At 36.6% G+C, this 24197-nt stretch overlaps 1 protein-coding gene across 23 annotated transcripts in view; it reads left to right on the top strand.

Moving 5' to 3' along the window:
• EPHA6 (EPH receptor A6) overlaps positions 1 to 24197 on the top strand; it is an 880674-nt gene that overhangs the window by 592513 nt on the left and 263964 nt on the right. For 18 of the 23 annotated variants that reach the window (XR_007407962.1, XR_007407961.1, XR_004811710.2 and 15 more), the window contains 2 exons: positions 8127 to 8174; positions 8580 to 8742. Coding sequence is in view for 20 of the 23 variants with exons in the window: in XM_025417283.3 (XP_025273068.2) it covers positions 8127 to 8174; positions 8580 to 8742 (211 nt within the window). In the remaining 3 variants the exon portion in view is untranslated. The remainder of the gene's footprint in view (positions 1 to 8126; positions 8175 to 8579; positions 8743 to 24197) is intronic. The other 5 variants (XM_025417292.3, XM_025417337.3, XM_025417315.3 and 2 more) reach the window with 1 other exon arrangement.

Genomic DNA, 24197 nt, shown 5'->3' on the forward strand with positions numbered 1-24197 from the left:
CTGGAAGAGATTTTTTTTTTAAATTTTTATTTATTTATGATAGTCACACACAGAGAGAGAGAGAGAGAGAGAGAGGCAGAGACATAGGCAGAGGGAGAAGCAGGCTCCATGCACCGACGTGGGATTCGATCCCAGGTCTCCAGGATCACTCCCTGGGCCAAAGGCAGGCGCTAAACCGCTGCGCCACCCAGGGATCCTTCTTTCTTTAGACCTCAGACTGGAGCTGAACAGAAAAATGGCTTAGGGTTCCTCAAATCATTCTTGAGTCCCACACAAGGTACTGGACCTTTCAGCAAACAAGCAGGTTATAGGTAACAGGACCTGTTAACTCTGGAGACTTTGGGGTAGCATACAGGAAACAAGCTGCTCCATCCTTAATGTTGCTTTTGGAGAGCTCAACCCTGGACAGATCAAGGGAGTACCCAGAAGAAATAAAGCAAAGGATGCCTGGCTGGCTCAGTTGGGCACCCAACTCTTGATCTTGAGGTCCTGAGTTTCGGCCCCATGTTGGGCACAGAGCTGTAAATAGATGAATGGATCACCATCAAGTCAACCTGTATTCACTGTGGAGGTCAGTTGGATTCCTCAGGCTTAGAGAAGAGATGCCGGAGCACCGCGGTAATGCCTAGTTCATAGAGACAGGTCTTATCTCATCCTCCAAACTTTAAGGTCTTTGGAGCTGAACCACATTCTAGCAAGTCGGTTCTTTTCCATTCTTCGGCGTTCCCAAGTGCGCCTGGAACCAGTTGCCGTGGAAAAATGAGTGGAAGAGATTTTTAATGATAGGACAAGACTAGATATAAATTTATAACAATAAATGTAAAATTTATAACAATAATTGTAAAACATAAATTTAATGCATGATTATCTCTCAATTACCAAAATTAAATTAGAAGATAATCCAAATATAGGATAAAATAATTATAAATGACAGTTAATATCTAGTCCCAAAATGGCCCATTTCAATTAAGTTTTCAAGAAATAGATAATTCCCATGTTATATAAATTATTCCAGAAAATTAATAAGTGGAAAGTTTCATAATATATTCTCTAAATACAATCTAATCCAAATATCGCAACTATAGATTGATAATAAAAATGGAAAAATATAAGAAAACACTAGGCCAAGATCTCCTATAAATATAGGTTTAAAGATTCTAGTTGAAATATTATCAAGTTGAATCCAAAATTGCAATAAAAATTATAATACTATATTGTGAACAAGAATTAATTAGTAAAGTTTATCTTAGGAATGCAAAGACAGTTCTTCATGAGTATACACATTATATTTACAGTATAAGAAAACAGAAAAGTCTTTAACTGGTCATCTACCAAAAGCCTAAGTCAAATGTGATTACATTTAACAGTTGCACATTAATAGCCATTCCATTAAAGAACGTGGGCAAATAAAGTTCTTGCTTTTAATTCTACTAGGGTATATTCTACTCAAGGTCTTAACATTGCAATAAGAGAAGAAAAGTAAGGGATTTTCCTTTTGGTTTCTACAGTAAAATGTTATAGATTTATTCAAATAGGTTTTGCACAATTTTTTTGACACATACTCAAGTATTATTAGGTTTCTGTTGATATAGTAACTGGAATATTTTAAAGTAGAATTTTAATCAGTCATTGCTAGTATATAGGAAAACCACTGATAATTGTATGTTGGCTAACTGACCTCACTTATTAGTTCTAAATCTTTTCAGTTAATTCTCTGGAGATTTCTAGGTAGAAAATTACAAATGGCAGATAGAAAGCAATGGTTTATTATTTCAATCATTAGAAGAGATAGTTCCTACATTTTAAGCAAAAAAAAAAAATACTGTTTTAGGTTTCAGTAAGATAATTAAGTTATGTTTTAGGAAGACATAACTTCTTTCTGTATACCTTATGACTTGCCTATAGTAGAATAAGATTCTTTCTCTTTAAAATTTCTCTTAAAAAAGAATAGATCAACGCTTCAGTGACATGAATTAAAGCAACTAATAAAAGAATGGAAACGGATGACTTTTTAGTACTATGAGCTCTTTTATGATTATGCCTATTTTGCAGGTATGCTATAACTTCAATTCTTGAGTTCACACTGCTCATTCTGATGCTATATTTTGCACATCCTGCAACTGCAGTGTATTAGGAGTTGATAATTTTCTCAGAGATTGATTCATTCCAATTAAATCCAAAAAAAAAAAAAACCTGAAGAACCAATGAGAATGTCTAGGTATTAATTTTATGGAAGCCTGTTCTTCCCATGAACAAATATATTTATGTCTACTTCTATAGCACTTGGGAATCCACATCAGCAATCAGATTACATCACTAAAGTAAAGATGTGAAAAATCTTTAAAAAAATCTTTCAGCCAGGGTATGATCTAGAAGTACCTGCTTCCTGTAGGGCTCATTCTTATAGGGACCTGTGAGATAAAATCCACCAGATTTGGTCTCTCTTCTTTGGGAAGCAATCATTACACCCTGAGCAGATCTAGTACTCAAGCTTTCCTTTTTCTAAGGTCATGTGAAATAACTTTCTTTTAATCAAATAAAATATTTTCAGGATTTGCTAATATCATTGTTTAGGCAACAAGATTCTTTGATAACCATTCAAGCTTTGTTTCTAGGCCATGCAATTCTTGATTTTTCAGGAAAAAATATCTTTCTGCAGACAGTAAGTCATGTTCTAAATGTGCTTTTAATTTGTTGAGTTTTGAGAGGATTATTGTGGAGATGTCTCCCACAGACTCCCATCATGTGTTGTGGAGTGTGTGTGTGTGTGTGTGTGTGTGTGTTTGCATCTGGTACTGAGAGGCAGGGTGAGAAAGACACAGAAATGGAGAAAGCTGGATTAAAAAATGACTTAGGCAACTTCTAGCAGAGCCATTAATGATCACTTGCAATACTTTTTATTTTCTCAGGAATATATAGTTTCAGTCTGCTAGTCAATAGAACAAGAACTTTACTTTGGCTTCATTAGAACGTTGCTAAAAGAATAATACTAGTAGTGAATAGTAATAATAATGATTGTGATAGGGCAGCCCAAGTGGTTCAGCAGTTTAGCGCAGCCTTCAGCCCAGGGTGTGATCCTGGAGACCTGGGATCGAGTCCCATGTCGGGCTCCCTGCATGGGGCCTGCTTCTCCCTCTGCCTGTGTCTCTGCCTCTCTCTCTCTCTCCTCTCTGTGTATTCTCATGAATAAATAAATAAAATCTTTAAAAAATGATTGTGATAGTAAAGTGCTAATTTTTTGGCCTACTTCTGATCATTTTAACTTGGTATGACTTGAAAGGGTAAAAGAAAATCCAGCAGTTCTTTAATCTGTCCTCTTCATACTGTTCTATGAATAGAGTCATTCAGGTACCTTCACATACATCAAAAAATCTAGAAGAATCTCCTGGACCTTATAAAATAAATTGTATTCCCAGCCCTGAACAAGAATAGTTTATGTTCTATGCAAGATCAGGTGAGTTATAAGCCCCTGTATTTCCTGGAATCTGTCTATATGACATGCTATAAAAAACAGAATGAAAATTAAGACAGGCTGCATAAATGCGTAAACCATAGTAGAAAATAATTTTACATTTGTAACAACTAGTTAAAATGTTTAATGTTGAGAATTGTCTCTGTCATTGAGGAGGTATTCTATAAAAATATTCTGATGCCATCAAATCATTGCTATCTGGCATAGAGGATGTCTTAAATTTAAAGTTATTTCTAGTGAATAGATGATCAAAAATGTAAATGTAAAATGTAGAGACATGACCTTGGCTCAAAGTCTAATCTATCAACATATTTGTCCTGGACATATCTACATTAATTGGATATAGTAAAAAGGCAATTTGAATGGAAACTACTAAGTAGTTGTGTGACTTTCTTTGGTTAAGTGGCTTATTTTTTCTTGACCAGTTTCATTGTATGTTAGGTGAGAATAAATTTTTCTTGCTTCACAAGATTATTAAGAGTATTATATAAAGAATGTGTATTGTAAGGCATTGCACAAATCATGATTGTCTTATGATTGTTGACATATCTTTAGATATAAATGCAGAAAAAGCCTGCAACATTTTTAATCACACATATAATCCAATTAATTTAAAATTAAATAATAAAACAAAGAGGAAACATCTTACAGAAGTCTCACTAGACCCAAAGATTTTAACAGAAAGCAAACCAGCTAAATGATGACCACTTTGTGGGCCTATTGAATCTATTTCCACCAGTGGGAGTGGAAAACCAAGAGTAAGTTAAGGAGTGACAAGAATGAGTCACAGCAGAAAAGAGGGGACTTGTATTTCTGGCATAAAAATATAGAATTCAATTGCTTAGTTAGAACATTGGTGATTATGTATCACACATCTATTAGACTGCCCGAGAACCTTCCTTAGATGTAGTGGGCACTCAGTGTCTCTGGAAGGCATGAATTTGCTATATGAGTAAATCAAAGCCTTCAAGGTTACTTACCAAGATACATTATGTAAGTAGTACCAAGACCAAGCCCAAGACAAGCAAATTCTAAGCCAGAGTTCTCTACATGCTGCCTTTTGTTGATAAAGGCCATGCTGCCACTGATTTTAGAAAGGTGTAGCCATATGAACTGGGCACAGTAGCCCATTTCTTTTCACTAAGTTATAGTCTTTAGATTAAATGATAATAAGATCCAGGATGTGGTAAGAACGTTCCTTTTAGTTACCATGAAGAGTCTACATCTACAAAGTTAAAGCGAGATTCAGTATTTTAATTAAACAAAAGGTTGAATGTGATAGTAAGACTAGACTTCCCCAAAAGCCTATTTTCTCGGCAGCTGGGAAGGAACAGTGTATGACTCTAAGCTGTAGGATCGACACATGGGAAGAGAACCATAAGCACAGGTCAACATGTCTAGAAATCAGTACATGCACATTCTGTTGGACAATATCTGATGCTCACACTATTCAGTTCTGAGCTATTTTTAAAATATATACAGATACAATTATATAAAATGGAAATTTTATATATGTGTGTTTTTAAAAATGATATACATAACATATTAAAGTACATCATTAATAATTTTTTCTCATTGGTGCTATTACTCATGCTTATCCAAGGATAAAGAGTCCAAGAAACTGTTTTACTTTCAGCGGCAAACATTAATGCGGACTGCCCATGTGCTCAGCAACAAGCATCCACTGTTTTATCCATAGTCCTGTGCAACCAGTGGAGTTATGCTTCAGTTTATGCTATTTATTTACTGCCTGACAACCTATCTTGAGCCATAAAAGTATGAAAGTGACAATCCTAGATCCGTCTGCCACAAAGAGATAAAAAATCATATAGTTTTGGAAATCAGTAAATACTTAGAACTCATTAATAATATGCTATATGAAAATGGGTGGAGTATAGATAGTGTAGATTTAGAGTGAAACTTACGTAGTATATTTGTAAAGATATACTGACAATTAGTGAGTAAGCATGAGATGCAAGAAGTTAGAAGATTGCATAATTAACACAAAGAAAGTAGAAAGCAGAAAGAAAATGTGTGGTAAGAGCAGATATTAAACATAATAGAAAACATAGATGCAATTATATTAACAAAGCCAAAAGTTAGTTCAAACCCCTGGAAAGCTTGAACGAGAGAAGAAAATACAAAAATAAATCAATTTAAGAATGCAAAAAGGGTTTCACAATGGATTTAGTGAGGATGAAAAGCATATTTAAGAGTTTTATGACCAACAGGATGTATTACCTAGCAAATTGAACACATACATGTCATCAAACCAGCAATTCCTCTGTGGCGCAAACTCCAGGAAAACTTGCACACATACCCTACTCAAACACGTCCAGAATTTAGCCTGTGAGGATGAATAAAAAGGTCTAGATGGTTCTGTGGCAAAGAATGGTCTCTCCTGGATGACAGCTACTTAGAATTGGAGTTGCTACGTCAGCAGAGAAGCAATTAGCCCAAGTTCTGAGACAATAGGGCCCTGTGCTTGTAATGTATAAGTGTTAACTTGATTTCCCAAAAGCTTCAAACACCAGGAGGGAGGACTGCTGTTCACTGGAACGAGGAAACCCTCATTACTGCTGTTTCCTGAGTCCTTCTCTTGGCCTGCTGAGAGGTGGCAAGATGTTAAGACAACAGTCACCACACTGCTATGATTTAGGCTGAGGAAACGTGTAAGCACATTTCCTACCTGAGGATTTATATTCCAGAGATGTAGCAGCTACAGATAACACTTTTGTGTATAACAGCAGAAGTGGCTAAAGACTATTTGGAAAAGGTGTCCTTTTCTCACTATAACTTTACTGAGTAGGAAATTACTATTTAGCTACATTTTAATGAACTGACAAAAACATGGTGTGTCATTGGTGTGCTGCCATTCTAAGAGTAGGTTTTAAAAATCTGTATCTTTTCTCTGTAAGTATGAGACCGAGTTTATTTTTTCAGGGCTTTATTATTTTTTTCTCAGTCATCATTTCCTATTGTGAACTACCATTCAAAATACACCGTAACTCTTACATCGCAAGAAATTCCATCAAAGGTGGAATATTCTCTTGTATGTGAGATTGAAATCCCAAAAGTTCTTCAAATTTCTACAAGAAACAACATCATCTCTTCTATTAGTGCACAAGGAATTTCTTTTTAAGATTTTATTTATTTATTCTTGAGAGACATGGAGAGAGAGAGAGAGAGAGAGAGAAAGAGAGAGAGAGAAGCAGGCTCCATGCAGGGAGCCTGACGTGGGACTCGAACCCGGGGTCTCCAGGAGGATGCCCTGGGCTGAAGGCAGCGCTAAACCTCTGAGCCACCTGGGCTGCCCACAAGCAATTTTTTTTCTCTATTCTACAATATGGGTGTCAAGCTGCCTAATCGTAAAGTCCTTGATCTTAGCTCCTTTTTTTAGCCCTCAATTGATTACTACCCTCAATAGTTTTATAGATTTTATGTCTGGTTTTTATCCTAGGTAGGTACTTATTTACTTCCTAAATTCAAAATTACTTAGAGATAAATATAAACTGCAGTTTGTCAGTTTTGTCTTTTTTAGTTAAAATGTTGCTATTGTTAACTCATTTTTTTCTTTGTATTTTGTGTTCAATAAATAGTTCTATTTGGGGTGTAGATGGCAAATTCAATTCCTCACTAGACTCAGAATAACCATGTAGCATATAAAGTTCTGACAAATAGGGCCATAAAATTTAAAAATGATCTTTAAAATTAGGATATTTTTCTCAAAAGTAGCTTTAGGGAAATGATTTTCATAGTTCTAAATCTTAAAGCATCCCCAGAAAATAAATGGAGTTTGACACAAACTACACGTGTGTAGATTTGTATAACTTCATTTGTTAATCTGGAAGATCTGAACAACACAGATTTTCAGGCAAAGGCTATGTGAAATTTCGATGGGAATATTAGAGATAGTGTTTAGGCATCAAATGAGTGATTCAATTAATGATCTTGAAAGTCACTTCCATCCCTACGACTCTCCATCATTAGATTTATGAGAATAGTGGGGAATTAACTTAAGGACCTGGTGACCTATTTTGACTTGTGAATTTAGAGGAGTTATTCATACAAATACAGTTTTTTTAGATACCCTATTAAAATATCATTATAAAGTTATTGAACAGTAACACTGTACAAAAACAGTATTAAGTTTAATTTGTCTCCACCAGCAGCATATTGTGGACAGTCTCCTATGTGTTCTGAGCTGGTGGGCAAGAGACCCCCCTCGGAAGACCCTGACGGGGTCATTCAGTCAGCAGAGGTGAGCCTTTCCCATTGGCAAGGAGAGGGAGTAGCCGGGCAGTTACCTGCAGGTGACTGGGAACCTAGCTTCCCTCCCTGCCTCTGCTTCTGCAGGTGTGGCTAGACCTTTCTCACCTTGCTGTGTCTTTGATGCACCTTCGCGGGCAGACTGTCTTAAAACCTACCTCACAGTGGCTGTGAGACTTGTACCTCTTTGCAAAGGTAACTGTGATATCTGGGGGAGGAGCCAGTTCTCCCTTCAGTGAAAATTGTCATAGTTTTCTGTTTCAAACTGCATTCAGCTGGAGTCAACCACTGCGGCATCACTGAGTTTTGGAACAAAGCAACTGAGTCAGGATAAAATATATCCAATTTTAAAAAACAATTAATATATGTTTCCTTTCACCCACAGGCCTACCCACGGATAGCGCCGGCATTTTGGCACTACCTGCGGGTAGAAGTGAGTAGCCGTACTTGCCCCCCCCCCTTGCTCCTTGCACTCTGCTCGTGTGCTCTGATCGGACGTGCGCGTTTTGCTCCCTGTGCAGCTGCCATTCTGTGTACACGTCCTCTCACGCCACCACCATTCCTTAGAGTTGGAGCAGAAATCCGAATCACCAACACTCCCAGTGCAAGTTTATATAAGATAATCATCTCTCTTAATAAATTTCCAAGTCCAGGCCATATCATGTGCATCATAACGATAAATAACTCAATGCTGAATGATGGAAAACCATGCTTACACCTCTCTTTAATCAATATTTTTGATATTCAGAGCATAATTCCTCAGCTTAACACAGCCATGTTTCTAGGAAACAGTGGAATAACTCTACTTCATTTCCTCTCTCCTCTTTTCTGTCCCCAGGAGCATGAGCAGCTCACCTACTCCTCCACGAGGTCCAAGGCACCCAGCGTCATCATCACAGGCCTCAAGCCAGCCACCAAGTACATATTTCATATCCGAGTGAGGACTGCAACAGGATACAGTGGCTACAGTCAGAAGTTCGAATTTGAAACAGGAGATGAGAGTAAGTTTTACATGAACGTATAAAATAAGACATTAATTTAGTACTATTCCAATCTGACCTGATAGTTAAAAATCTAATGTCCCCAAATGTGAATAGTCTCATCAGACAGGATTCTGTTCATGTAAATACTCATACAGACATTTCGGTTAATGTTTTGGTGCTATCATTAAATGCCTCCATGAAATGCCTTGCTCTCCCACATTGTAATGTGGCCCAAATACATCTCTTTATGCAGAATTCATCACTCACGCTATAACATAGAGTCTCAGTGGGTGGTGTCAGCCTAATTGTTTACCAGTCTTGGCATCATAATGTGATACTAATGAAAACTTGGAAGAGAATAAAGCCATGAGCAAATGATTTTAGCAGTTAGTTCAACATTGTGCAGCTTTGGCTTGTTATCTCAGATCAATAAAAACAGTGGTCAGGAGAAAAACTCCACTGAAATGTACATTATAAGTTTAAATATAGACACATGGGCTTAATTAGAAACTCAAATTAGTTTCATAGCCTCCGTGTGTTGGAAATCAAAATGAGAGACAAAAGTGAGTGAGGTGTTCCAATGTCATGTAACATAGGCTTTGAGATGTTTTATTTAGTCTAAATCCTCCTCTACCACTGAATTCATTTTTTTTTTTTTACTTTTAGAAATCTATCTTACTGTTACCTTTGTAAAGATAATGTGGGTGGCTTTTGCAATGTTCCTTTATGGAAAAATGTTCAAATATCTAATTATAATAAAAATTTCTTCCCATCATTACTAAAATACCTGTATTTATATAAGAATTCAAGAATAGCAAAAATAGTATAAAAATTCTTTATAAATAATAGTAGTAATAGCTACTATTCATTGAGCTTTTAATAAGTGCCAGAAATTATGTATTTTATATGTATTATTCCACTTAAACCTTTCCACATCCAATGAGACCAGTATTATTTTCCTAATTTTACTCATGAGAAAACAGAAGTCTAGAGAAATAGAGCAGTTTGCCCAGATATAGGCAGCTGGTTAGAAGCGAAGCTAAAATTTGAGACTGAGGGTTCTCTTCTTCCAAGGTCTGTGCTCTGAACTACTCCACCATCCTGTCAAATTCTTTCATTTGAATTATTAAAAAGTGATAATGGTAAGATCATTAAACAGGCCCCAATTCCTCCTGTTTGTTACTCCCTCAAAATGAAGCTGTTTGGATTTCAAATGCTGTGACAGAAAGAGTGTTTTTGTTTTTACATTGATGAACATCACTTCACAATAACTTCCTCATTGTAACTATATCTAGATAAAAAGTGCAAAAGCACCAACATAATAAGAAAGAACAGCTTAGGGAAAGAGAGTGAACTAATGAATAAAAAGAACACTCATGACCTGAATGTGTCTTATCAGTGATCATCATTTATAATCATACTGGAGACTACTAACTCTCAAGCTAGAGATGATATTGGCAGTAGCATGTAATTATCACAAAACATAGTTCCATAATTTAACAGTATAAAAATATTCAAAGTGCCATCTGTGCTATGTCCTGTTGACTATTTTTCCCCTACTCAAGACTTATTCTAGGTGCAGAGCCAGAGGATGCAATTCAAGGAAAGTTTGGTTGGTCCTGAAAAGAGTCCTGTCACTGTGTTGTTCAGGCTGTGTGTACTGCATCCTTTCATCTCAATTCTCTTACTTTCTTTCACAGATGAAGAAATTTATCTTTTTTACAAGTATGACATTTTTGAGGATTACATCATTATGTCAAAAATATTTCTCAGACAGACTTATAAGGCTAAATCTAGATAAGTCATTTGTGTTTATCTGGGACTTCTAGAGAAAACAATCTAGTCTAATTAAAAAAAAAAGTCCTGATCTAAGTATAAAAAATTAAATTTGGCTTAACTTGAAATTTCAACTCATTGTACTTTCAGGACTGGAATTCTTTCAGATGTTATATAAAAATAAGTACTTTGAAATTGTTATCAGAAAAGGTCTTGTACTCACCAATGACTCAGTGTAATGTTTATTCATCCAACAAAAATGCACAGGACACTAAATATATAATACTCTATGTGAGGTTCTGGGAATAAAAAAAAAGTAATAATAAGACCAACAGCCTTCACACAACTTATTGTCTAGATTTGTGGGAAGAAAATGAAAATTTAAATAAAAATACAAGGTTGGTGACATATAGTATCATAAAAATGTGCAGAGGATGCTTTGAGAACATAGAGAAGAAACCCTAGCTGAGCATGAATGGCTCATGAAGGGATCGATTGGAAGGTGAGAAGCTAGGGCTCATTCTGGAAAGAGAAGTAGTAAAGGAATAGCAAAGACATTGAGGCCTGAAGTAGCATGAAAATTTTAAAGAAGATCAGATAATTTGGTGTGGCTGCACTAAGGAGACAATACAGGTGAAATGGTGGGAGCTAAAGGCAGGAGGTTAAGCAAGAGCAACATGAAGATGCTCTTTGGCCATATGAAGGATATTGAGTCTTCTGATGATGCTGAAGACCTGTGAGAGTCTTAATTAGGGAGTACCATGACCAGTCACATGTGCAAGACCCTCTACCAAGCAACATGTGCAAGACCCTATACTGAGAAGTTTACACAAATTATCTTCTTAATTCTGACAAGATGATTTCTCCTTTTAGAAACAGAAGTAGCTTTACCAGAATCTGATAATCAATGAGTGGAGGTGCAAGATTAGAACCTTCTGACAATGGCCACAACAGACAGCAGAAAACGTGTTCCGAATCACTGATTTGTAAATCACATGAAAGTTACTTTTATTAGATCCTTGAAGAGACAGGATGTCTGAGAAGAATCTGAAAAATGTGTTTGTCTAAACCTGGAATTTGGGTAAATAGAATGGTTCAGTTAAGCCTAGGGGAAAACCATTTAAAGAATCATTTTTTATCTGGTTAGTTTTAAATTGCATTTTCAAAGCATGCTGTTTATATCCAGAAGAGAATTTCAGTGAATAATGTCATAGTAGGATACGGGCAGGTTTACTATAAATTCAGGTATATAATGATATGAATCCCAATCTACAGCATCAGTCTTTTTCTCTTCATACCCTCCTAGCTCATCTTTTAATTTTTATAGCTTTTGTTTCCTGAGTAGTGACTGAACTAAGTTCTCTCTTGTGTATTCTATTTAATTAACTAACTTTACAATACATGCATAGAGTTGGGGGTGGGTTGGGGAAGGGAGATGAAGTTCTTGCATTTGATGGCCAGGTTCAAATTTTTTTTTTTTTTAAGTAAGCAAAGTGAATTAGTTTACAATTTAATTCTCTTCAACCATATCTGTTTTACATGGTCCAACTCTTCGTTTGCCAATAAAATAGTGATATAAAATATGAAAGAACTCCTTTACAAAAATCATAGTATTCTTAACTGAATAGTGTTCTACAAATATAGTGGCATCTGAATAACAATCACAGTCATCACTGTTGCTCTTTCAGACCAGCAACAGGATATTTTTTTTCCAGAGTCAAATGTAGTGGAAACTGGCTAACCAAGTGTAAAGATCACTGCTATGAAAAGAGCCTACTTGACCTAGACCTGTGGGTTTCTTCTCCCCCCCCACGTCTACAGAATAACCTCATTACATAAGTGTATATGGAGAGATAAACAGATGACAGATAGATGAATATATATTGATAATTAATTGATAGATATATAAAGAAAGAGGTAGATAATCACTCCTATATAGTCACAAAAGGACGTTTCTGGTTTAATGCTAGTATTTCATATGTCTGCTAACATCTCTTTGACAAAAATGTACAACTAAATGTTATGTCCACTAACGGAATTTATTGAGTACCTATTGTGTATTGGTCTTCTTAGGAGGTACTGTTTTAGAATAGATATAACAAAATTACAATAAACTACAGAATCAGTAATAAGAAAGTAGGACTATATAAACATTCCTTGTGTATCTTCTTGGGAGATAGGTGAAAGATCAGTGTCAGAAGCAAATATGAGAATTTTCTCAATATTAAAATGAAATTCATATTAGGCCCCAAGCTATCAAACACACACACACACAGATTAAATACAGACCTTTTTGGCTTATATGAATGAAACAACAGGAAATTTTAACCACCTTATATTTATTATAATTTCTGTCGTTATTTTCTGGAGAAAACGTGCTTCTTTTCAATGGAGAAAAAAACGACAATTAAAATTTTAAAGTTATCTACATAACCAGTAATATCCATATTTTTACAGATTTCTCAGAAAAAAGATATTTGATTTAATTCTTAACAATAATCTGTTTAAAATTACACCTACCTTTTCTAGAAAAAGAAATAAAAATAATTTAAAGGAAGTCAAACATTTGGTTATTTAAAACACCAAGACTCTAAAAAAAAATAAAGATTTATTTATCTGAGAGAGAGAGAGACAGAGAGAGAGAGAGAGAGAGAGAAACAAGGGGAGGAGGAGAGGGAGGGAGAATCCCAAGCAGTTCAGGGGATTTCAGACCTGAGCTGAAATCAAGAATCAGATGCTTATCTGGTTAAGCCAACCAGGGCTCCTGAAACACCAAGATGTATCTAATATTCAAAAGTATTTTAGAGTAGCAGAACATAGTTTCATGTGTACACTTTTAAAACCCAAATAAAGTATATCTTGCTATATTGCAGTCAACTTGAACATTTTACTTATATACTTAAAGAAAACTTGTAAAACTATCAAGAGGGTGCAGAATCCATAGTTTAAAGCCAATTTTTGAAAGAAAGCTGGAAATTTACACAAAGTATTTAGCAGTTTACCTCTCCCATTGTTTTAATGGTTATCCAATGACCCCGGAGAAGTAATACACAGCCAACATGTAAGCAGTGCATTCTTTTCCCCCGAAAGGATTAATTTTACCTTAAATTTTAGCAACAACCAAACTTAGATTTTTACCTAGAAGCTACATAAAGCACTTTTGTTGCACAAAAGCTGCATCTGTCAACATTTTAAAATGTATTATTTACCAAAAGTTGTAATAATGAACTAGATGTATATCACATAAAATAACCACACAAAAATCGTCATGATCAACATTAACTAACCAAAAAATAAATTACTAAATTTATGGGTATTTCAAATACCCATTAGATTACTGAATTCATTGGCATTTCAAAATAAAATCATATATCGTGTCTTACATATGTATACAAAAAGTGTTACTGTAGATACAAATGAATGAATTTAATCACTTAATTAGTTTGAAATATCCATAAGAGTTAGCTATCTTTAGTATGGTTTCATATTTGAGCAATTTGATTAATTTTAACAATTTACAAATAGGAAATGATCTTGGGATTATGGTTCAATATTATGTCTCTTATTCCTTCCCTAATTTGTTCTTCTTGTCTCCATTGTACCAATTTTTCTATATCCCACTCTGCACACTTAAAAACTCCAAGTCACTGAGTATTTTCTGCCACATAAAACGTGAATTTCTCAACAAATATTCAAATCTGCCTCCAATCCCAATACAGACTGACATCATTCTTGTCCCATATCCCCCCCAGTTAACACAAACTCTGAGAAAATGTATGGGTGCTTTACACATGAAATTTTCTGGATCATCATAATTCTCAGCTTCTTCTATGACTTCCAACTGTTAGATTCAGAAACCTATCACATCACAAATGGTTGGTTCAGCTCATCTGCTACTCCTCCTGAAAGGTTCTGGCTCAGTCCAGGGAAAAATTCACTCTTTCCTCAGACTTTCTATACTTTATTATGTAAGCACTTAACTATTTCTTAGTTTTTACCTCTTTGAGGCTAAGGACTGTAGCCAGTGTATCTGTGTGTCTCACGAAATGTCTTGCTAATAGTTTTTAATGCCTATTTAATCAAATAAATGAATAACATACAATCTTTATTTTATTTTTTTAAAGATTTTATTTATTTATTCATGAGAGAGAGAGAGAGAGAGGCAGAGACACAGGCAGAGGGAGAAGCAGGTTCCATGCAGGGAACCTGATGTGGTACTCGATCCCAGGACCCTGGGGTCACGACCTGAGCCGAAGGCAGACGCCCAACCACTGAGCATCCTGGGTATCCCAACATACAAATTTTTAAAGGCTAAAAATGAGAGAATAGCAGGTTGCCTACCAGTCTAAACAGAAGGATCAAATGTTTTTATTTGCCACAGATAAACATTTTTTCTTGCTTTATTTTCGGCATCAGGCTGTAAGTGGCCTGAGTTGTATAGAAACATGATATGTGGAACTTTAATTACAAATTAATTGTTAATTCTAAAATTGAGAACATGTTATGTAGCATTAAGTGCTATTTTTGTTGCTGTGTAATATATTTTCTTCCTTAAACTTCCTTTTTTAAAAATCGCTATTATGCTTTAAAAAAAAGTCTCTATTATTTTTTATCTGGTCTGTTGGTTGAAGCCCAATCTGTACTGCTTCAATTACTTAGGATGAAATTAGCTACATCATTATTAACAGCAGCCAGAAATTTGGGGACGGTTATTAATGGTGAAGCATGAAGCAGAAAGAGGACCAGCTGACCCTGGTGGAGTAATAAAAAAAGTTAATTAATCAAGCAGGAGGCAGATTTCATTTTTATGAGTCTAGCAGAGGAGGACGAATTCCAGTATGTAAGATTTTAATTTGAAATAATCTTCAATCAATAGCACACTTTTCCCCCCCAGTCAATAAGCACACTTTTCGGTGCTGGCAACCATAGCTAGCTATCTAAAGGTAAACATCAGTAGGAAAGAATTTTCTAGTATTTAGTTTGTCCGTATATAAATTGGCCTACCTTATGAGGTAATGAATGTCCCTCAGGATAAGAATTTGTGCTGAAGCTTGCTGGATAATTATTCAGCATATCACAGAGGAAACCCATGCTTTGTTTAGGAGACAGTGATATATGTTCAATGTAACTTCTAACATTGAGATTCTATCAGATAATATTGAATTCTAATTATGTTCCAAGTACTATTCTATTCTTTGTGGACTTTGAACTATTATTATGTCCATTTTATGGATCAGGAAACTGAAGCACAAACGAGTTTAGTGACTTACCACACTCCCACAGCTAGTAAGTGTTGGAATGGGCATATTATGGGTATATTATATTATTCGGGGGTAGTATTTTTCATGCTAATGCTCAGAACTGGAACTGAATTCCCTTTATACCCATTCAGTGTTTTTACTTTTCTTATTCGCTTGGTCATTACTTCTGATTTTCTACCTGATTATTTTTTATTCTTGCCTCCAAGTCTTCACCCTCCCTTAACCAATTATATTTTTCCCTAACAAAATGTGTGTTTTAATATAAACAGGGATCTTCAGAAGACTGTAATTATTTATAAATCACCATGCATCACGTTCAGAGAGCTGTGTGTGTGTTTTAGTACAGACTTTTAGACTAACACACGCATGATAGACCAAGTATAACTCTGAAGGGACAAAATAATGCACTTAGTCTGACTACCTTACGATCAGGGACTTGATGAAGAATAACTATTTGCAGAGAAAATGGAAGTCTCCTTTTAAGAAGACTCCATTGATAAAAAAGGATAGTTTGCTTCAGTTTGGGGTGGGTCAAATAAAGATTTTAAATGATGGGAACCAGGCTCATGTACTGTAAGACCGATTGAAGGTTCAAATATGAAGAATATTAAAGATCAAGATCATAACTTTGTTAAATGGCCTGGAAAAATCATTAACTATTAACAAGTACTTAGGAGTTAGAAAATGTTCATATTAACATGCAATGTTACACTTTATCTCATATAAAAAAAGGGAACTATCAAATAATAGTGGATCTATTTATAAAAACAGAATATAGGTTTATTTTAAGCCAATAGTCACAGCAACATATACAAAAATATGAGCTCTGGGAATCCCTGGGTGGCTCAGCGGTTTGATGCCTGCCTTTGGCCCAGGGCGTGACCCTGGAGTCCCAGGATCGAGTCCTATGTCGGGCCCCCTGCATGGAGCCTGCTTCTCCCTCTGCCTGTGTCTCTGCTACAGTGTCAGTTATTCAGGATGAATAAATTCTGGAGATCTAATAGGTAGCATTGTGACTATAGTTAATAGTACTGTATTGTGTATTTGAATTTTCTAAGACAGTAGATCTTAAATGATCTCACCATACACATACAAACACACACACATACACACACACATACACATACACCCATAATAACTATGTGAGGTGTTGGATCCATTAATTAGCTTAATTGTGGTTATAATTTCACAATGTATATGTATATCCAAACATCACATTGTACACCATTAGTATATGCAATTTTTATTTGTCAGTTACACCTCAGTAAAGCTGGAGGGAAAAAACAAAAATAAATAATATACATTTTCTGTTTTCAGGAAGCTCACCACTAAGCCACACTAGAGACTCTCCTAACAGTTTCCTATTTATGTCATTCTTGAAGTCTAATTTTAATTTGACTTGATTTGAGAGGAGATAGATTTTTTCTATCAGCTATCATATAAATTGCCTGAATTTTTCTGTCAAGTTACTTGACTCTACAACCTTGAATTCTTCTAGAGAGCAAAAATATTCCTTAGACACTTCAAATTGCTTCAAATTTAGTGAAAAATATATTCCCTATATAATACAATGAAGATTTACAGCCATTCTTCAGACTACACAAATCAGCTTTATTGATTTGTATCTTGAAGTGGCTTATTTAAATGTCATAGTCCAGTGGTTAGGAAAGCATTAAGGACAAAGTGAAGAAAACCTAATCTCTTAATATAACTGTATTTAGCCTATCTGGAACTGCTGGTGTGATTCTTAATTATGGTTGACCTCCTACCTCCATCTTTTGCATGGTTATGTACTCTCCCCAAGAAAGGATAAGGAGTATTGTGTTATTTGGTAGCTACTTCCAGAATGATATTCTAAGCATGAGGGGAGTTCTAGCTAGCTGAGGAGTTATGCATAGTGGTGATACATCGCTGTGATTCTTACAGGGAGAGGGCACAAACACCTGATGCTAGGATGAAATTGTCCTCTAGGAAATCCCAGACCACAAGGATGACGCAGCATAGGGCTTGGTTCCTTTTACAGCTTGCTTTCCTACTTCCCGATGGAATTCTATCCCTAGGGTAATCCATCATTTTTAGAGCTGAAAAACTTGAGAGTGAAAGAGTTGTCAAAATGTCCAAGGTGGGTGAAAAGTATATTATATAAAATATATAAATAATAAATATTATCTGCCTGTGTCAAAACATAAAGACATATTTTGAATTTTTCTATTTGTACAGTACCAGGGTGCAGTGAAAATAAGTTTGAGTTATCTAATGTAACATCTTTTAAATTTGTATTCACTCAATGCAAAACATCTGTTTTTGCTGTACCTCGCCATGAAGTCACAATAAGGAATGGACAGATGTTTGTAAAACAAACCCATCCAGCTCTACCAAACCTTGTTTGAATAATTAGGAAACAGGGATCCCTGGGTGGCGCAGCGGTTTGGCGCCTGCCTTTGGCCCAGGGCGCGATCCTGGAGACCCGGGATCGAATCCCACATCGGGCTCCCGGTGCATGGAGCCTGCTTCTCCCTCTGCCTGTGTCTCTGCCTCTCTCTCTCTCTCTGTATGACTATCATAAATAAATAATAATTTAAAAAAAAATAATTAGGAAACAGCTCAAGTATTTGCATTGTACTTTACTTTTTCAAGGGAAAGAGTAGTTCAGTGAATTTAAGTTAAATAACAGGGATTCTTGGCAAAATAGCAGGAGGCCTTTAAAAGATTGGGCTGTGTGTGCACAAACCCAAGCATGACATGCATGAGGATATTACCGCCTGTAAAGATAGGCGAAGTAGCAGAATATGGTAACTTTGCTGCCAGATATAAAATAGCTGATTCACAGCAAACTGAATCTCGTATTCTCTTATGCTTTTGGAAAACTGAGCATCCTTTAAAAAATGTTTTTGCACTATAGTTATTTTTAAAATAAGTAGTTGTGTTAAATTTGCTGGATACAAAACCAGAAAGCAGACTAAATGGTTTTTTCAACAATCATTTTCAGCATTTCTGTAAACAGTAAACATTGCAATATTACTTATTGAATTTAGCATACATATTTACACACATATACACACACACATACAGGTAATACATATATTCTGCATGTACACACTCTTCCTATTTCATTTTGAGATGAAGAAATGAAATTGACAATGTCTTCCCTAATGTTGCTTAAGTTCTTATCCTTGGAAGTAAAAGAGTTTATTTCTAAATTTGATACAAAATTTGTTTCTAAATTTGACATAATGAGAGAGAAAGTGAAGGGCATCTAAAAAAAGCAGCAAAAGCTAAAGCAAGCAGAATGTTTAATTGTTCAATTTATCCATTCACTCTCATTTGGTCTGACCGTACTAACCCATGGGCCAGATACAGAAGTAGGCGCTGTGGATTCAAAGATGAAAAGAATAGACTTGTTCTTCGTTTTCACAAAAGCTTGTGAGAGGTTCAGAAAATCAAGCAACATTATAAGGTTGTATGAGACATTTGGGGGAACACAAGGAGAACTCAAACCAACTTCTGTCAAGGAAGGCTTCCGAAAAGAAGTGATATCGTAAAGGAAACTCTAAGGTTAAATAAAACTTGACCATGACAATGAAAGGGATGGAGAGTGAGGTAGGGGATAAGAGGATTGGGACACTTCTGTTCTCTCATGTATGCAGGCCTACAGATGAAAGTGGAACCTTCTAGTAACTGAGAAAATTTTAGTGTGGCCAGAACCATGGTTTTCAAAATGTGGGCCCCATGCCACGATCAGCAGCAACACTTAGGAAAATGTTAAAAATGCAAATTTTCAGACTATACCATATACCTACTGAATCAGAAACTCTGGAGTGAACCCAGCATTCTGTTTTAACGAGCCCTCCAAGTGATTCTGAGGCACATTCCATAGAGAATCAGCAGCTTCAACAGAGAGAGGGGTAAGGAGTGTTGGGGGTGATGATCTTGGTACAGAAAGTACAAAACATGTGGCTGGAGTCATAGATAAGCAGAAGCCATGCAATGCCATCTGATCTTGCCATGGAGCTGAAACTTTCCTGGGTTTTTATTTTTCTTCCTTTTGTCTGTAGTTTGGAGACAGGCAAGCCAATCAGAATGAGTTTCCCATGACTGACTCTGGTGCCATTGCTAACACATCTAATTTTCTCACCTTCATTTTATCCACACTAAAAATAAAGCCTTTCCAAATATCTTTTCATTGTCACTCTTAGAGCTGTCGTAACTTCCAGATTCCCTAGAGACTATTTTAGCTTTAGAATTCACCTACCAAAGGTGCTGGAACCTTGAGAATTATCAATTTAAATTCTAACACATGCTTGCACTCTGCCAGCGTGTAAGCCTGCATATTTCTCCTTGACAGTTCATATTTGGTGTCTGGACTTTCAAGACATGGTGAATTATGACTTGCTCACCAGAGCCTCCTGAGAAAACTGGAGCAGAGCCATCCCATACCAAACTTTCAATGAAAGTTGGTCAGTTGCAGGTTTCTGGAAATTAAGTTATTTGGAAAACTTCATGGAACTAGTTATAAAGGTAGTATGTTAACAAGGCAAAGTTAGACACCAAGACTAATATGCTACACAAGATGGTCACAGGCTTGTCTCAGGCTAGGTTACTTGGTTGTATGGTCTAATTGGCAAAGACAATGTAAGACTTGGTATTTTGGTTCATGACCATTACCCACTCTAGACACTAGTTTCTCATAAATAAGATAAAGGGGATGTGCTAGACGAGCTACGCTTGCTCTAAAAATAGAGAACTCCTGAATGAAGTGGTTGAGGATTTGGGCCAGACCAAGCTCTGCCATTCTCTAGGTATTAGGACGTAAGGAAGGCCATTCAGTCTATGTAAGCTTTATCAGAAAACTAGAAATTTACTTATTTGTTTGTACACTGATTTATTCAACAAGTATCTGTGAAAACACACTCTGTACTCCATACTAAGTGCTGTTCTACATGCTGTGGTTGTAATAGAAATAAACAAAGATCCTCGGCATCCTGTCCTAGAGCTTGCATTTCAGAGAGGAGGGAGACAAGTGAACAATGATAAAATATGTAGAATGTTAAGTGAAGCAGAGCTCTGTGTGTTGCCTAGACCTCCACTTCAGGACCAGGCACTTACTTGTTTCTTAGCTAGTGGGAGTGCTGCCTGCCAAAGGCTCCTCCCGGCTGAATTCCTTTCCAGACATCGCCTCTGTCCAAAAGAAGTCACATTCCCCAGGGTCATTTCCATTCCCCAGAGGTGGGAAGAATCCAAGTCTGGTCATCATGAGGTACAAAGTTGAGTCCCAATGTTCAATTCAAGACAACTGTGAAGGGTCATCTCGGCCCTTGAGACCTGCAGAGGTCTTTGTAGCTACCACATGGCAGTTCAGCTGCTCCATTGTCCCATTTCTGCCCCCTAACTTCCCAGCCTGTCCGTGCTGAGGTCACTCTTTGATAAACCTGCTACGTGTAAAGCTGCACTGCAGAATCCGTGCCCCAGGAAACCTCCTCTAAGACAGGTGATGAGAGATGCTCTAGAGAAGAGTAAAGCTGAGAAGCAAGACAGGGAGTGCCTATCTCCTAATGTGATCATTAAATGTTAACTATCACTATAATTTGAATTATTGCTGTGAGCTAGGCAGCTGGCAAACACTTTGTGGAGGAGGGTCTTAACCTTGACCTTGAAGAAAAGGAAGGATATAAATAAGCAGAAAGAACAAGGAAATTTTTCATGATAGCCGTTGATTCATGCAATTCAATTTGACAGATACGTCACAGATAAATAGCTAAAAAAATTAGTGAATTTTGGTTAAAAATTCAAGCTTTGGACTTAACCCTGGATTTATTTTTATTTTTTAAAATATTTTATTCATTTATTCATGAGAGATGGAGAGAGAGAGAGAGAGAGAGAGAGAAGCAGACTCCACGCAGGAGCCCGACTTAGGACTTGATCCCAGGACCCCGGGATCACACCCGGAGCCAAAGGCAGACACTCAACCACTGAGCCCCTCAGGCCCTAACCCTGGATTTAGATCTTGACCCTGTCACTACCTTTGTTCAAGTCAGCTAACCATTCTATGCCTCAGTTTCCACATCAGGAAAAATATGGATAAGAATACCGCCTACTTTCTAGTGTTCCTGTGAGTATGCACATTGCGTTCAATGCATGTGAAGTACTTAGCAGAATACCTAGCGCATGGGTGGTTAGGGCTCAAGAAGTGTTGAGTATTAATACTGACATTATTGGTATTATTCTTCAGCCCTAAAATTCCATTCTAGCAATTTCGAAATTGTATTTAAAAAATGAAACAATATGTTTATTTTCTTGCATCTATACCTCCCACTAGAGCAATCAAGTCATGCTCTGAATCTTCCCTTTGACCTTTATTTTTCAGGCCTATTAGCTTACCCCTGAGACAGGTGGCTAGTCTTGGTGTTCGTTTTTGTTTAATTTTTATAGGATGAGTGGGATTCCCCAGATGAGTTGTCCTCCCAGGACCTAAGCACATGGACATGTGGACAAGGAAGCTCTACACTTGAACTTCTGAGATACCAGATCTTAACCAGCACAGTTTGCAGGTCAGGGATCCTCCATCAGTCCTATTCCCAGCAACATCACCTTGCGGACCCAGAACCACTGTCCTTCCTGTTTCTGGGTAATCAAATTATTTATAAGTGGGGCCACTTTTCTTTTAAATACTTAAACCGTGAAAGATTTCAGCACCAGCAGACAATATAACATCATGCTTCAAGACTGCAACTCTGGCACCAAGCTATGTGTACCTAAAATTTTGTTTTTTGTGTTTTTTTTTTTTTAAGATTTTACTTATTCATGATTTTACTTATTTATTCATAACAGACGCACAGAGAGAGAGAGGCAGAGACACAGGCAGAGGGAGAAGCAAGCCCCATGCAGGGAGCCTGACGTGGGACTCGATCCCCGGACTCCAGAATCATGCCCTGGGCTGAAGGCAGGCGCTAAACAACTAAGCCACCCAGGGATCCCCTGAAATTTTGGTTTTGCCCCTTCTGTCTGGGTGACCATGGCAAGCTAATTAACGTTTCTGTAACTCAGTTTCTCCATCTATAAAGTAGAGCCTAAAATACATGTGAAGGCTTTAGAACGGCGGATGGCACATGTAAGCACCGTAGAAGTGTTTGTTATAATAGTGATTGTCCTTGTTTTGAGAGAGACTCAATCATGTATTTGGTTTATTATGATATTTTTTGTATGAGCCTATGCTGTAAATCAGCTGGCACTTATTTCATAAGGAAGAATGGAAATATATATATATATATATATATATATATATATATATAGTATAATTCTGGAAAGAAAACTTCCTTAGGTACAATCTGTGGAATTCTCAGTTGTCAAGTAGAAATGACCCAGAGCCACCTATCCCACAATTTTTTTTTATTTACGATAGAGAGAGAGAGAGAGAGAGAGGCAGAGACACAGGCAGAGGGAGAAACAGGCTCCATGCCGGGAGCCCGACGCGGGACTCGATCCCGGGACTCCAGGATCGCGCCCTGGGCCAAAGGCAGGCGCAAAACCGCTGAGCCACCCAGGGATCCCTCCCACAATTTTTTTAACTAAATAAGTAACTATCTAACTGATACACAGGAATAAGCAATCCAGAGAAAAATGAAATTTAGCTGTATATTGAAAATTATATTTTGGCTCAGAATAGATATATAACTAACTGCAAATTCTATAAGTAATAAGCACGGAATATCTTGTTTGAGGAAGGATTTTACTTTTTCAAATTATGGAAGAGAATATTTGAACTTTTACAGAGACACATTTTTGCCTTGCATCATGACTGGAAAGAGGGCTGTTCCATTCTTTCTTAAATTAATCCAAGTTGCCCAGCAGACAAACAAGTGAGAACAAGACTTTGAGTTATCTAATTGCCTTTAGCACATTCTTCTTTTTTCTGTCATGTTCTGTACTGCAGCATTCAAAATGCTTTTGGAATCCTTCTAAATCACTTCTCACTGTGTGTATTTATCCATCGTAGGAGCTGCACCATTTTAAAACCAGCTAGCTTTTTGTCATTTTTCTCGAGAACCTCATCCTGCTCAAATGCCCCCTGGGATGATAGATTTCAAATTGAGGTAAACAAAAACATGTAAAGATACCCAGTTAATACCATGGAAGGTTTTTTTTATTTTATTTTATTTTATTTTATTTTATTTTATTTTATTTTATTTTATTTATGTATTTACTTGAGAGAGAGCACACAAGTAGGCGGAGAAGCAGAGGGGGAGGGACAAGAAGACTCTGAGCTGAGCGCAAAGCCCAATGCAGGCCTCAATGTCACGACCCTTGAGATCATGACCCAGAGCTGACTGAGCCACCCAGGCACCCCACCCTCCACGGAGATTTTTTTTAAGTTATATACCTTTACAATAACTGTTAGCTTGATTTTAGCAATATTTGTAAGCATGGTAAAAGTATATC

The sequence above is a fragment of the Canis lupus genome, chromosome 33, assembly GCF_003254725.2.
Source record: "Canis lupus dingo isolate Sandy chromosome 33, ASM325472v2, whole genome shotgun sequence".
Lineage (NCBI taxonomy): Eukaryota > Metazoa > Chordata > Mammalia > Carnivora > Canidae > Canis > Canis lupus.